The following is a 16,868-nucleotide window of genomic DNA, read 5'->3' as shown; positions in this document are numbered from 1 at the left end:
CATTATTTCTTAATTTAATATCCTATCCGCCTTTAGTGTGGTTCATCTTACACTGTGGTGTCTTATCAAGAGATTAACTGAAGTAAAGTAAAGTTTAAGTAAAGAGATGTATCTCTCCAGAGAAAGAGGGACAGCTCACCCTTGTGCTCTCCTCTATTTGAGTCCCTCTCTTCCAGGCCTCAGAGAAGATTGAACTGACTACACTCTGGGAGCGGGCATGGGAGGATGAAGTACCATCTGACATACCACTGTCTGCCTGGCTAGAGTGTGACTGTGACTCTTTAAGCACAAACAAATATGCACAAACATCAGAAAGGAAAATGCTACATAATTTTTTTAATGATTTTCAATTGAAAAAAGAAAAAAAGATTTCATAAACGAGTTTACAAAGGTCAGGAATCTGGTTCAATTTACTCACCAGGTATACTGACTGAGCTTGTTCCTGACTTGATGCTGGTGCTGGAGAGAGAAGACCAGTCATAGGCAGCCTCTGTGCGCTTCATGGCTTCCTGATAGTTCACATATAATTGCTTCCCATACTGTACATAAAACACATTCAATTATGAAGTTATATAAACCCAACATATACACATATATGGTTGAAGATGAAACAATTTCCAACATGAGCTCTGGTTATAAATTCCTTTCCAAATACAGAAGAGTTACAGTTATATAGATAATGTGGAATATTAGATCATTTCAGAGGAACATGTTTTGAGGCCACAGGTTTCATTTATTGGACAGAAAACATAACAGACAAGCTATGGGATTACCTTAGCAATACGAATGCCATTGACCCATTGGTGTAGAGTTCGGACATCATCACAGCACAAGTATTTGATATACTGTGACTTCTTCTGGATCTGAGGGTGCTGTGGGCACAATCAACAATATTACCAAGAGACTGAAGACAGACATCAATGGTTCATAGAACTTTTCTTTAGATTGCTAATACTTATGAACCACTAGAGGGCAGTAACAATGATTTAGACCAGGGTTTTTTAAACCTATCCTGGAGCACCCCCAGCACGGCACATTTTGTATGTCTCATTCATCAGACACACCCAATTCAGGTCTTGCAGTTTCTACTAATGAGCTAATGAGTTGAATCAGGTGTGTTAGATGAGGGAGACATATAAAATGTACAGGCCTGGGGGTCCTATAGGACAGGTTTGAAAACCCCTGGTTTAGTTAATATGAATAATGCAAAGCCATCTGTCACACAATCATATGTGAGTTGTCCATACAGTTAGCCACCTGTACCAGTTTTTTTATTTAGTTTAAAAAAAATATATGTTCACAAATGTAGTCCATGGCCCATCCCATCCATCTCCTGTCCCAGGATAGCTCTCTGGGCTTGGCCCATGAGAGGTGGAATTTGAATGCAGCAGGTCTGCTCTATCAGTCATACATACTATACAGAGTGCTAAAGCCTCCTCTGCTCGCTCACTCTATAGCAATAAATTGCGAGTCTTTAAAGAGTAGTGTGAGCAGAGTTAGATTGTCCCTTTTCAGTTCTCAGTGAGGGACATTTTATGCTTTCTCCAAGATCTTCTAGATGAGGGGAAGGCTTTCTCCACCATAAAGGTGTATTTAGCAGCTATTTTAGCTTGTCATGTCATGCATGGCAAAAAATCAGCAGGCCAGCACCATTTAATAAGTCATTTTATGAAAGGGGCATGCCATAAATAGCTGGTGTCCAGACAGATGGTTCCTTTTTGGGATTTATCCATCATCCTAAAAGCCCTTTCTCAACACCCTTTTGAGCCATTATAAGGAATTGGACTTAAGTATCTCTCTCTAAAGATGGTGCTGCTTATAGCTTTAGTAACAGCCAAGCGTGTGAGTGACTTACATGCTTTAAATTTAAAATTTAAATTTATGCATTTAGCAGACGCTTTTATCCAAAGCGACTTACAGTGCATTCAGGCTATCAATTTTTACCTATCATGTGTCCCCGGGGAATCGAACCCCCAACCAATGCTCTACCACTTGAGCTACAGGAGCACTTTGCTTTGTCTGTTGGCCTGTCTTATTTGCGGTTTGCTCCAGGGCACACTAAGGTTTCACTTTGCCCAAACCCTGCTTTTGTGCCTAAGGTAGTTGACTCAGCGTATAGGTGGCCATCTACTGAAATGGCAGCTTTTCACTTTCCTTCGTTCTCTTCTCCGGGGGGAGCAGAAGTTGTATTCATTATGTCCGGTACAGGCTCTTCATATGCATGTGAAAAGAACAGCAGTTTCAGGACTAATGACGAGCTATTTGTGTCTTGGGCTACTTGTCAATGGCTGTCTCACTGGATCATAGAGGCTATATTTTAGCTTATGTTTGCAAGGATCTTCAACCACCTAAGGGCTTGAGAGCAAACTCCACATGGGGTATGATTACATCGTGGGTCCTATTTAGGGGAGATTATGGTCAATATATTTGTTCAGCAGCTAGTTGGGTTACGCCACATACTTTTGAGAGGTTCTATAGACTGGACGTGTCTGAGCCATACTTGGCACATGCAGTGCTGGAAGTCGGTAGGTCTGTGCCCATATAATTGTAATGGATGATAGAAGTGAAATGGGTGCAATCCGGGAGTGGTCTATGTCTCCCATAGTGAAACGGTTAGAAAAAGAATGATGGGTTACTTAACATAAACCCGGGTTCTTTGATAACCGAGTGAGATGTTTCAGAAGCATTTCCCTCCTTGTACTGGCATGGGAAGAAATCTCTCTATAATGACTTTGGAAGGGGTTGAAGTGTGTGATATAGGTGGGGCGGAGCCTAGTCACAGGTCGACCTGTGTCAAAGACAGACATGGTGTCATAAGAGCTTCTGCAGTTGGTCACAGCCAAAGCGATTCCCATAGTGAAACACCTCACTCTGTTATCAAAGAACCCGGGTTTACGTTAAGTAACCCATCGTTTCTGTGAGGGTGTGTCCGTAGTACTGTGTGTGTGTGTCTGTATGGGAGAGAGAGTGGGAGAAAGAGATGTGCTTTCCATACATAAAACGTAATTTTTAAAAACATGGAAATAATTTGAAATTTTTATCCTATTGTTTAATACACATATATTAGGCTATTATATAGTATTATAGTGGTTCGACGCATTTTGAGTTTTTTCTTTGTTTTTGAGTCACAGATCTGATTATTTTTTTGGATAAGCAATAATTTTTTTTTTAAAACACAATGACAATGCCGTGAAGCGTTTCTGACATAAGCTAATTTTATGTGTACATAGAGTATATGCAACTAGAACAGAGCGTGAGTATCAAATTGAGCTCTCTTTCATTTCTTACTCTTGTTGTTTAAAATTGCTTGAATGTGTAACTTGGCAAATTAATCTGTGAATCATGTGTGTGCCGAACAGTATAGGGTCCCGTCCATACATATCACAGATCAAGTGCGATCCGTTTAACCCCTAATATGTGACAGATCAGAGCAGAAAAGATCTTTCATTTACTTATTTAACATGAAATCATCAAATTGCTACTCCATATCAATCGCATACAACGAAAATACTGAATAATAAGAACAATCATTAACGCGCAATAAATAACAGAGTGTCATATCTATACACATTTTCCCCTAAACGTTCTTGTGACCCAGTAGGAATTCTTCCACGGCCCAGTAGTGGGTCTCGACCTGGTGGTTGGGGATGTCTGCTGTATATGGCTCAGAGGTGGTCTCATTCATATAGCTAGCTATCTACAGAGAAACTGGCTGCAAATTAAAACAGCTTGCCGGATGACACAGTTTTATACTCAGACAGCCCATAACAAACTGGCTGCTTGTTTTCTTTTCAGCTTTTCTGAGCTGGCAGCTATGCCAGAAACCTAACTAAAAAAAAGCTAAAAAAAGAGAAAATTTCATCCGATGTCCCCTTTAATGCATCCTTTTTTTTAATAAAAGTATTAATCGTTTTACAAAAAAGTCCCCAAACTTTTGAAAGGTAGTATATGAACCAGTTTTATAAAAGGTAACCAGTCAAGTGCACATCATTTAAACTGGTTTAAGGACAAGAAATAATAACATCACACACCTTGAGGGCCAGGCAGTAGTCAGTGGGGGCCTTGTACTTGCTCCGGTAGTCCTGACCATAATAAACATTAACATGGTCCAACTGCAGGAAGCACACCAAATCCCTTGAAGCCTACAGTGACCAAGATAAACATATTAATATTGTTTCATGTTTATTACTGTCTGTTGTCAAATTTGGATAGTTTATTCTTTATAGCTTACAGTGATCAAAATTGAGAAGATAAAGGCAAAAAATAAAAATACTATATACTCATGGTACCAAGCAGAAGCGAATACCCAGTATCAACCACAAGAGGATATCAGTGAGTCTCTGCCAAAGCATATTTCATACAGACAAGCCCATGACCTTAAATGTCAGAGAATTTAATACTAACATGTAACAATTATTCACTTGTTTGCTTGTGACTGATTTGAAAATTGTATAAGAACAAGAAAATTCTATAAGAAAATAAGGCACGGGGGTCTCTCTGGGAATTAAAGCCCCATGATTTATTGTAAGTGGATGACAAACAGCTTATGGTTTGTGTAGAGTATCTTCAGAGAATCCATAAACAGGAAATTCCACTTGAGTTCATTATGATCTATGTCCATTTAATGGGAACATGACACCAAATCATATGATAAAACAAAAACACACACACACATAATAACACTGACCTTGGCTTTGCCCTTCGGCACAAAATAGATGCCAGATGCCCTCAGAAGAAAGTAGCGCTTCTTCCAAGACTTTTTGCCATCCTCCTTCAACCACAACACTCCCTCGATTTCAGGAACAGACACTGAGCTTCCACAAAAACATTCCTTCAAAACATACAGATACAAAATACTTCATCACACTGTCAAGCATTCTGAAATTTTATCTCGAAACTCTGTCGGACATCACAATCAACACTTCCGAATGAACATTATAGTGATAAAGGCTTTGGGTCACACTAACTAACTGTGTGTATGTATTTGCATGTTAAACAAGGAAAAAATCACTTCATGCACAGCAGGCAATGAGAGGTTAGGCTAGTTAGTATAGGCCTTTATAAAAAGTGTTTGTGTTTCAGTTATGAGGTTTTCTAAGTTTTACTTGAAACCCAAGTTTTTTTAATTGAAAATTTACCATTGTACTATGATATCAAACTATAATTGTATTATAATGTGTTTCACCTCCAGCAGTGCCTCCTTGTTTCTGTCTGCCATCTCAGAGGTCTCCTTCCTCCCAAGTAAATAGTTCTTAGAAACATAATATGCAACAAGTGAATCAGGGTGACAACATAAAACATTCAAAGGATCATAACTCTTTGCTATTACTTTAAGCCTAAGTTTGGATCAGAGTGTGTACATATAAAAGTTTAGGCATGGTACAATTTTTAAATATATTCCTGTGAGACAAAGCTGAATTTTCAGCAGCCATAACTTTAGTCTTCAGTGTCACATGGTCCTTCAGAAATGTGCTGTTTCTTATTTTTTTGGAAACCGTGATCCATTTAATTTTTCAGGATTTTTTGATGAAAAGAACATAGAACATTTATTTGAAAGATTTTTAAATTTTCTTTTGTAAAATCATTAACATCTTTACGGTCACTTTAGATCAAATACTGTAACTTTTTGAAACTTCCTGGAATAAAAGTATTTAAAAATAATAATAAAAAATCGTACTGTTGCAAACTTTTGAAAAGTAGAGTACATTTTGGTTTTTAAGTGTCTAAATATTTCTAATTTGGCAACTTCTAATTCAGTAATTTTCATTACTTGTTATTAGTGTTTATTTCTACGATTGAAACAGATCTTGAATCTCTGTTTAATCAGATTTTTTTTCTGTATATGTGTCACAAAAAAGAGCTTCACCTGGGGATTTTTGAAAAGTGCATACTTTTCAATCCGTTCAATGAACATGAGTTTGTTTTGACTGTCTCTGGTCCAGTTGAGCAAGTTCTCCACCAGGTTCTCATGGTCTTCAAAAATTCTCTCTGAGGAAAAAAAAATTAAAGGAGTGAGCGAGAATGATAAGATACAAAATCATCTTTTTGTTGTCCCTCAGGTTCACAGGTCATCTAAGCATGTGCAGGTATCCTCACCCATCTGTAGCTCAGGGATGGTCTCAACCAGAGCCCAGTCCGGACTGAAACCGCAGTGAGATTTATCCAGCAGACTGTCCAGCACCTGCCTGACCGTCTGCCTCTCATCCACCATCATGGTCTTTGAGCTCTCATCTGACATGTGTACACGTATCACCAGCTGAAGAAAAAGATTAACAGGAAAGGAAAGTTTGGTTCATTCCAGTACACATACAAAATTTTTTTTTTTACTAAAATAAATAGATGACTGTTTAATAAATCTTCTTGAATTTGAAATGGATCAATTGGATGGGATAAAGAAAGAAAAGTGGACTGTAAATATGGAAAATGGACTGTAAATATGGAAAATCCATCAATACTGTTTAAAATTTATCCTAGGATGCACCTGATGTTGGATAGTTTGGACAAGCTGGTTGACAAAATGCCCAGAATGTATTGCTATACTTTGAATAAATCAAAATAATCAGGTACTGAAATTAACATGCGTCAACCTGCAAGATGCAGTAAAAATCAACCGTGCCAGTAGATGGCATCAACTCACTTGCTAATTTGGCAGGTTATGATTCAGAAATTATGTTCTATCACTTTTTATTAAATTATGTTCTGTTCTGTTTCTACAAGAACTATTTAGCAAAAGCAAAACGGCGTAACGGTGAAGAGACTTTTTCAATCTGTTCTCACTGCCTAGGCATATGATAAATTCTACATTTCCAAGACTTTTTTGCACCGCTATACGGACACCAAAAGCGCCCTTTAGTATCTTTATTGTGACTTTAAAAGCCTGTTTCGACCTCACTGATTGGAGTGTTTCTGAAGCTGCTACCACCGATCTGGACGAACTCACAGAGACTATAACATCCTATATTAGTTATTGTGAGTATATATGCATTCCTACCAGGACTTATTTAACATTCAGCAATGATAAGCCATGGTTTACAGCAAAAAATCAGACATCTTCGTCAGGCCAAAGAGGATGCCTACAGAAATGGGGACAGAGTCTTGTATAATCAGGCCAGGAACACACTGAACAAAGAGATTAGAGTGGCTAAAAGGACCTACTCTAAAAAGTTGGAAGATCAGTTCACTTCCAACGACTCAACTTCAGAGTGGAAAGGCCTGAGAGCCATTACCAACTACAAGACACCATCCCCCCACATTGAGGCGAATCAACAACTTGCTAACGACCTGAATGAGTTTTACTGTAGATTTGAAACCCCACACGCGTTCTGACCATCTCATAATCATTTAATAAGCACTCCGCTCCAGCTCCTCTTCAGGTTAACAATTTTCCACTCCCGCTCCACTCCGCACTCACTGATACCAGAAACACCTCTCCGCCTTCGCTCTGTGGCTGAAGTATTTCAGTATGTTTAAAATATTGTTTTCAAAGTGGCTTAGGCTATTGTGTGCAAACTTTTTTTCCTACCACATGCCAAACTAATAACATGGTTGTCAGCATTAAAAGGTATAATGGCTGCTTTCTGCTGTGCAAATTTTTGTTTGTTAGGAAAAAAACAGTAAATTTTTGTCATTTATTTTATCTAAAGATCGATGCATTTCTTACAGATTTCTGGTCATTCAAATTCAGATACAGATGAAGTAGCACTGTAAGATTACATTACATTATTGTGAATGCTATTGCGTATGAATGTGCTGGACCTCATTAAAAGGAACAGACAAACTCCTTGAGAAGTAGCCTATAACTTCCCGCTTGGCTATTGCCGTCATTATAACCTTCTGATTTGAGAGATCTATCTGTATCAAGCTATAGCTAAATATGTTTAACATGTGAATTCTTGCTAAATATACACTTATATTACGGGCCGTTGGCATGAATTGTACTTGTGATGGAGCGGTGGTGGAGCGCTCTTGGAGCGAGTGAAAACCATGATGCTCCGACTTTTAAAAAATACGCTCTTCGCTCCAGTCAAAATCACACCGCTCCACTCCGCGCTCCGCTCCGCTCACATACTATGATTCAAACATGAGTTTTGATCAGTGTAGAGTAGCGCTTGTAGTTTTTCGTTTCTCTGATCACAAATGCAAACATGGTTTTACGCTTACGTGGCGCGATACGCAACATGTAAAAACACAGTATAAGTCATTATAGTCAGTAAATATGTCCCAACTGGATGCTACAAATGCCTTGTTTATAATGGGTTTTATTGGTTTAGTTTAGTCGCACCAGGACACGGCATCACAGTATGGTAAGGGGCGTAACATTTCTGTCACACGATTGAGGTATTCAGCCAATCACAATGCACTGGACAGCTGGCCAATCAGAGCACACCTCTCTTTTCAGACCAAAGAGCTTTGTTAAAAAACGACGCATTTCAGAAAGGCAGGGCATAGAGGAGAAACAATAATGTGAAGTATGTGGAAAATAATGTGTTTTTTGAACCTTAAACTACATAAACACATTTCATTACACCAAATACACAACATAATGTTCTTTTTTAGCAACGTCATATGACCCCTTTAAATAGTATTTTGGGGCATGACTTTTTTGGAGAACAGATCGACATTTTTGCAAGGAAATTAGAGAGAAGATTTTAATACACTGACTTTTGTGAGGAAACAGATGATCAATTTATGAATCGCCTATGTGCTAATCTTCAACATGTTTACCATTAAACATTTATTTTGAAGTTTGCTATATCTGGAATTTACAACAAAATAAATGTTGCTTTATAAGAGCAATCACAGAGAATTTTGTGACCATCAGAATTCATTTTATAGCACTACTCTTTCATTTTTCAGATTTACAATGAATATGCTGAAATCTAAGCAGTGACTCATAAAACGTGTTTATTTCTGATATTTTAATGATGGCTAGTAGATGTTCTGAATGGCCAGTAACTTAAAAAAGTCAAAAAACTTTTATTTTCAACCCTGGACATTAAATAGTTTTTTTGGTCAGTACATACTGTAATTCCCATAAAATGAAGCACATATTAACATCATGCTTTATTTTGGTGCTGTCTTTTAATTAGTTTTGACAAATGTGATTTTGTGATCTTATGAACATCTCCTGAAAGGCACCCTTGTTCAGACCTATAGTTACTATATTTCCCTTGATTCCAGAATGTAAGCAAAATCAAAGAGTACTGACATGTTTCCTTATATTTCATGGCATGTATATCATCATAACTAATCTAGCTTGTGGAATCTTTCTCCTTAAATATAACATGGGTCACACTTATATACAATTAAAAATATCAGGAAGATCAAATGTTTTAAATATAATTAAGTAAATGGGTGTAACAAATTCAAGAAAAACGTGGTATGCATCTAAAGCTTGTGCACTTGTTGGGATATTGTATAGATGGAAAAAATTATAATGAGTACAGAATGTTACAAATATGTTGTTCAAATCGGAATGGTTGACTTTGCTCAAAGATTTATAGGACTGAATTGGAATATGATGTGGATCTTCAGAAACATGGCTTTAATAAAGACTAACTGGGAACAGGAAGGACAACTGGCTTTCATCCCCATCGCATCTTGAGAGTAAGGAATGAAGAGAAGGGAGAGAGAAGTTCTCAGACAGCCCTGCCAGGGGTCCTGAAAGCCATCAGAAAATTAGGGAGCATGTGGCACTTTTCCAAGCCTGACCTCAGCAGAAAACACCCTACTAGTTTATGTTCTCTTCCCTCTCACACATGTGCTTCAAGAAACACACACTATATGATATATCTGGCCTGCCTCATTCTTTGACTTTAGCACAAACAATCTATCACATTGTGCAATAATATTTCAACTGAAGGAAACAATTGAGTACAAACTCAGAAATGTCACAAAATGACTCTGATAAATGCAGGAAAGGCTTATTTTGACAGAACAATCAGTCATTTCCCTTTTATCGACTAAACCGAATCATTGCGGCTTTACATGACTTGCATTTTGACTAAATTGAACGTGACATTTTTTAAAAAACTTTGCTCAGGTCTGCAAAATCAGTTTTTCCCTCCACAAGCTTTTACACTGGGGTCTAAAGATCTGAGACCACTTGTGAAAATGTTTCTTATTTATTTATTTATTACATTTTTTGTCAATTTTTGTCAAATCTCTCATCATTTCCAGCTTTTGATTTTCAATGGGGTCTCAGACCTTTGGAACATTGTATTTTATTATATTCTTCTGTTTTTATTCTTGTATTATTGAAAGTGTATTTGACGCAGTATCATTCCGTATCGGTCTCACTGCACCATTGCTGCTCAATACTGTCAGTTTTCTCTATACACATAATGAATGGAAACAGTCATCTGTCTCGGTTACAAAGGCCCAATCACTGTACTGTGTCTAATTCATTCACTTGGTATTAGTATGTGCCTGGTGGCATCTATTTTGACAGTGTCTTTCAGATGAATAGTGTAATAGGATAGATGGTCTCTCAAGAATAAACACAAACCTCAGACCAGTTTGAATGACAATAAAAAACCACAATGAAAATTTTTCATCAAGTAATTTGAAGCGAAACCTTCACCAACATCTTGTTTGTGCATTTTGCGTTCTAAGCAGACAGAGACTCACAGACACACGAGTGACCTATTTTCTACTGTGCATTCATCATATGAATTCTCCCGCTAGAGCGTCAGAAGGGCTGCATCATGCAGTGAAATACGAGGCTCACTGACCACTGAGATTCACAGGGGCTTTGACTCACCTTTTTAACCTGGGCTTCTTTAATTTTCTCTAGAGCCACACGGATTTTCTCAGCTTTCGTTTTGGCAGCCTGCTCCTCCTGCGAATGACAAAATGACATGTTAACAAAGAAACACACTCGCATAGTATTACGCCAACAGTCTGCTAGTTTCATCCTTTACTGAGGTATGAAATCAGACAGGTGAATTTCTGTTTTACACTTACCTGCCCTCTCCAACATGCAGTCATCACATCCATCCAGACCTTTTAAAACAAACCCTAAACGCTTGCAAATCTGATCAACCAGCAACCAGAGACACAAAAGGAAGTTACACGATCACTCCTGAACCACCTCTCATGTTAACGGTTCCTTAGAGAAATGGCTGTCCATTCATTCAATTCAAATTTAAAGACACACAGATTTGTACCAGCTGAAATATTTCTTAAATCCTTAAATGGACGCTCTTGTCACAAATGTCAGCTATTTCAAGGCCTGACAGGTACTTCCAGCTGAAGTTTCAAAGCTGCTGCAGGAATGGCCTCTGATTGAAAATCATTCAAATAATCCAAAAAATACATCTACTGCCGCTCAATCTGAAGGAACATAAAGGCGAAATGTGCATTGGCCGCGACACACAGATGAAAACGCTTCCCCTCACATATCTTTACACACAGAGCACCTTACACACAACTCTACTCCTCAACATTGGGAGGGATTGAGACCTCCCCTTCTCTTCACTGTCTCGCTCCCTCTCTGTGAAACAGCTGCATGTCTCTGGTAGCGTGCCCAATCACAGGGTATAATCCCCCTCACCAGTAGACCAAGCCACCATCAGCTATAAAAGACCCTCTCGTACCTCTTCTCCAATCGGAAAGTACATCTACTTCTCTGCAGCCAATCAGTGAGGTTTGTTGCTTTGACCTTCTTTCCACTAGCCAATAAAGTTGAGGCCAAATGTAGATGATATTGTTCTCTGATCCTTTTTCTGTGGTTGTGGAAAAACACCCTCCCTTTTTGGGGGTACCGTGGGGATGAATAATATCTAGGCCTTGTATTTATTGTTTTTCACATTTTAAAAATCGGGTTTTATAAGGACGAGGGTTTTAAGTGACACTGTGTTAACCCCTTATATCAACTTTGAATATTACTATGTCATTTTTTTTTTATAACAGGGTGGGCAGATTATGGGCTGATTAAGAAATACAAAGTCAGAGGAAGACAGATAAAGATCTCAATCTGCAAAGTATATGGAATTAAAAGCATATAATGAAAAGGAAGTAAGGAAAAAAGTGTGGTATACGTGATATGAAAGGACAGTTTCTCTCTCTTGAATTACTATGGCAGATGCATATTTATGATGCAGAGACAGAGAGAGAATGGAGAGCTCTGCAAACAGCCGAGGCAGAGCCTTTGATAAAGAGCATTCAATTCCCCTTTAAGTCTTTTTTCCTCTCTCTGGTTCTCTCTCGGTCTGTTTGAGCAGAGTCTGTGTCTCAGCAGTCTGGAGTGAGTCCATCCAGAGTGAACAGGAACACATACACAGTTCTGATGAAATCATGAGGAAATCAGAGTGGGATTTCAAGAACATCTCCGTCTCAGTTTGTGTAAATGTATAATGACTTTGTCCAATGTCATGACAAATATATTAAGCTGACTCTGCTTCATTTAAAGAAAACACACACACACACACACACATATTATTCCTAAACAGCTAAAAAAGATTATCATTATTTAATGAGACTTTGAAAACATAGGACTGAAAAATCAAATTTTAACAGTGATAAAGGGTAATCTTTAGGATTCTGAAAAATTTAAACAAAGAAACATTATGGTGTAAAATTAAGAAATATTAAATTTTATATAGATCACTAGAAATTCTCGAAAAATTCTGTTGGGATAACATAGGTCACATTTTGCATGAACTTCAAGTGCCTGTTCAAGTGGATGCTCTCATTAAAACAAATGGGGGATGCAGCAAAAACTTCTGAATTTAATTCAAAACAGCTGTTTCTGTAAAAACTTCATATACATGTAAAGCTTTCATTCAAAAACTTACTATACTATAACAACAACAACCAGAGATAATGTTGTAACACAACAGACTTGAGAAAATAATAAACCATTTTAATTTAGCCGTAGCAGCTTCAAGGTTTAACAAAAGCTCACACAACCTTGAAAAATCAAAGTGGCGTCAGATTTTGATGCTTATTATTTAGCTCCACATGACAAAAGCACTCTTACCCACAATGCTCTGCACCTGCTTTGCTTGTATGGCAACATGGGAATTACAGTCACATGCATAATAATAGCTGTTCTCAGGAATAAATAAAAAAGCAAGAAGTCATTCAATATAGAGACTTTCGGTTCAAGTTAGCCAAAATGCATGGCTGTCTATGCTGCATGGCTAACAGCATTATTGAAGGGATAGTTCACACAAAAATGAAAATTCTGTCATTGTTTACTTCCTCTCATGTCGTTCCAAACCTGTATGATTTTCTATAACATATTTAATAATTTCAGGCCAAAGAGAGTCACTAGTGTTACTTCATTACTTTGCAAAACAAACTCCAATTTTACACAAAAAAATCCATAATAATAAGTAAATTGGTTTCAGTTTTATATAGTTCTTGAACTGAAATGGTCCTAAACTGAAATGATAAGTGATGAACAGCCATTTCTTTAGGAAACCAGCGATAACTTTGAGAACTCCCCAAAGCATCCAACACAAAATGCAGCTCACAAAACCCAGAACCTCTTTACAAACCTGTTTTATCTACTAAAAAGGATATTCTACATATTGAAAAAAACCCTTTCTAACCTACAATCTGTGAATGCTAATAACTGACCATTATGAATAAGAAAACCTGATTGAACCGTTTTTTTTTTTTTTTTTTTAAGAATTCCTGTAAGTTACAAAATAAAAGACATAATACATAACCCATGCTTTCTCTTCAGAGAGAGGTGCTGTAGGTTGAAAGCATTAAGGAGGACAAAACACTATAGACGCTTTAGACTGGATGATCTGATTTTTTTCTTTAAATGGCTGCACACATGTGAAGATGGCAGCAAAGAGAAAATAGGAGATATAGCACTTTATAAAGTAAGGCAGTGTGGGTGGAGCAAAGTGTCAAGTCTGGCAAGAAGACTGAGGTTAAAAGGCTTTCCGTGAAGAAACAAAATAAATCAAAAAACATGCAGAGAAAAGAAAAGAAGCAAGCGAAAGGAGGCGTCACCTTGGTCAGCAGGTGAGAGGGTTTTCCTGCAATGTTTTTCAGAATCAGAGAGGTCTCCCTGTCCAGATACGAGTGCTTTAGGGTGCAGGGAAAAGACAAACAGAGATTAATCAGTGCAATGATTACAGTGATTTCAAAAATGCTACAAAATACATACTTGATTGTGGTAAAGCACAGAAAGTGTGGAAGCATTGCCTGAGCATTGATTATTCAAAATCAGAAAGAGGTGGCATATAAAAGTGTGGATGGAAAACAAATATGTTGTTTGTATGGGGCTTTTTGAAAAAAAAAAAAAAAAAAGAAAAAAAATGAGCTGAGAATAAACCTCTCCTGATATTCTACAATTTTCCTTTCGCAACCAAAATGATGACGTTATAAAACCTGGACTTAGTACAGCTATGCTAATAGCCAGTATTTGCAGAATGAACATACTGTGTACACATATCCCCTGTTGCGCACAAACACACTTACAGTACTTTGATCCACCTCCCCCTCTGGTGAAGTGAAGTCAAGATGCCGTCTGGTAGCTTTACCATTGGCCTTTCGCAGTGAGACATGCTGGGAAAAGGGGTGGGGGAGGCAGTGACATCACATCACAGAAAAGGTGCAAACATAAACACATTAATCATGCAGCAGATGATGCAAAACAAGGCATGCACAAGCAAGGGTGAATATATGCCGCCTCTCTTGTTATAAAAACGTTCTGGTTTAATAGAACATAATTTCCATCTAATGGACAGTATGTCATAGATACTATCAATAAAGTACAGAAAGTAATTTTGACTTTTCCCTCAATTTACACGATTACATGTACAGTGGAACTCTATGTGGCATGTTCCTTTTTTCATCTGAAATTTTGTCTTTCCAAACCCATACGACTTAAATTAATCTTCAAAACACAAATGATATTATTAATATTCTCTAATCATTTTGGTTCATCCACTGAATGGCCATGCAACCAAAATTTTGAATCTTCAAAAAGAAGACAAATATAAGTACTTTGTATAGTAATCCATACAAATAGAGTGGTTTAATCCAGGTCTTCTGAAGAGCCACGATTGCTTTATATGATGAACGGATTTAATTTAGCCTTATATTGACATACAAACATTGATCTGCGCACATACAGAGAGCACATCAAATATGGTAAACAGAAGCTTAACTGTAGCTACTTGCTTGATGCATGAGAACAAACTTCACTAAATTATGACCAAAATGATTAAGAATGTTAAAAATATCTTCATCCGTGTTCTGAAGATAAACAAAAGTTGTACTAGCTGTTAAGTTGGTCATTTTAGTAGTGGACCTATAGTTCTAGGTGGATGAAATACTAGTTAGACATTAACAGTGCAGGTCCTGTGGGTGTGAGTTTGCGTCATGTAAACAATAATTTGAAGATATTTACGTCATGTCCCTTCTATGGTATCCCTGCACAAAAAGTTACTGGCTTTATGTGGAGTTTGATGTCTTTGGCTACCATTTTAAAAAGTGTCTATATTTTATATTTTACATTTACTCTTGCTGCACTGCCTTGCAAGACAGAAATCCATTTTCAGATCTTTACTGTAAACATGCTTTTTGTTTGTTTTTACAAATTATTTTCTGATATTGTCCATAGAATTTAACTTTTATTGAACATGGCATGCTTTCAAGCTTTATAGACCAATGGATCCCTGCTCCAAAATAAATAAAGGTCATTATCATTTTCAAATAGCTTTCATTAAAACATCATATAATGCATTGACAATCCCTATCTGTTTTATACTGTGTATCGTCCCTGCAGTACATTCATGAAGCCCTGGGTCCACAGAGCAGTGGCTGAAAACCCTTGTTTCATATTAATATAGATGACATTATAAAAGCCATGTCATCTGTTGCTCCTATAGAACTTTGTTTTTAGTGTAAGCATACAGTACAAAAACAAAGACGTTACCAGAACCAACACATCATGCATTTAGATAAGTCAGAGTAGCATAGCCATATAGCATAACAGGTGTTATTGTCACACTACTGTTTACATTTGACCATGTACAGCACAGAGTCTCTACATGTCACGTAATAATGTCATGCAAGGTTATGACAGCAAGATCTGTGCACACATTCTCTCACACTCAGACATGAAATCCTATCACGTTGTTCCATCTGTGAAACAGCGCTTGTTTACATCTGAAACCACAGCATGCATTTTTAGCTGAGTGAAGTGCTCGGGTCTGTACATCCTGGAGCGGATGAGCAATGCTGTGGTTAGAAGAGTGGCGAAATAACATCTCTGCTTTATTGCACTGTTTTCCAGGTTCTGACAACAGTACTGAAGAACTATAAAAGCTCAATGTGTGTGCTTGTGAGAAATTGGTTGTAAATAAGTGTTTGTGTGAAAAGTATGTGGCCAGCCAAGAGATGACTAAGCTTTAATGATTCAATGGTGTATTCAGCAAAACCTCGATCATCACATTTCCCAAAACCACAATACAGACTTTGCCCTTAACAAAAGAACAAACCCCTATGAATAGAACTCTACGTTTGTGTGTGTGTGTGTGTGTATGTCTGGGTCAGAGGGAATGTTGACTGTCCAAGTCTTTGTTCTTAATTGTTTAGTGAATAACAGGATAAACTTTCTAAAATGTCAATAATTAATCTTAGTCATGATTCTATTTTGAATAAATGTCTTAAAGTCCCTGTCTAAAGTTGCATAGACAAACTTATCAAAATAAATGACAGCTGAATGACAATTCATGTTGACTTTATACTTGGAATACATAACCTGATGTTGTGAGATTCGGGTTTAATCAATGTGCCAAAGAAAGCAGCTATTGTGATTGAGACCATTATCCCTGTGTTGACTGAAAATTCCTCTTTAGCCTTTTTCTTTAGTGGATATTTCTTTTCTGGTGTTG

The 16,868-nt window shown here is 37.4% G+C and overlaps 1 protein-coding gene across 6 annotated transcripts in view; it reads right to left on the bottom strand.

The window, feature by feature from the left end:
* Positions 1-16,868, bottom strand: part of LOC109067300 (Ras association (RalGDS/AF-6) and pleckstrin homology domains 1b) — a 51,638-nt gene that overhangs the window by 3,822 nt on the left and 30,948 nt on the right. For 4 of the 6 annotated variants that reach the window (XM_042756766.1, XM_042756782.1, XM_042756773.1 and 1 more), the window contains 11 exons: positions 14,446-14,532; positions 13,975-14,049; positions 10,763-10,840; positions 6,097-6,256; positions 5,867-5,988; positions 5,186-5,251; positions 4,688-4,831; positions 4,032-4,142; positions 774-872; positions 419-539; positions 140-279 (listed from right to left, as the gene is read on the bottom strand). In XM_042756766.1, the coding sequence (XP_042612700.1) occupies positions 140-279; positions 419-539; positions 774-872; positions 4,032-4,142; positions 4,688-4,831; positions 5,186-5,251; positions 5,867-5,988; positions 6,097-6,256; positions 10,763-10,840; positions 13,975-14,049; positions 14,446-14,532 (1,203 nt within the window). The remainder of the gene's footprint in view (positions 1-139; positions 280-418; positions 540-773; positions 873-4,031; positions 4,143-4,687; positions 4,832-5,185; positions 5,252-5,866; positions 5,989-6,096; positions 6,257-10,762; positions 10,841-13,974; positions 14,050-14,445; positions 14,533-16,868) is intronic. The other 2 variants (XM_042756797.1, XM_042756804.1) reach the window with 2 other exon arrangements.

The sequence above is a fragment of the Cyprinus carpio genome, chromosome A1, assembly GCF_018340385.1.
Source record: "Cyprinus carpio isolate SPL01 chromosome A1, ASM1834038v1, whole genome shotgun sequence".
Taxonomy (NCBI): Eukaryota; Metazoa; Chordata; class Actinopteri; order Cypriniformes; family Cyprinidae; genus Cyprinus; species Cyprinus carpio.
This window is presented reverse-complemented; position numbering and strand designations above follow the sequence as displayed.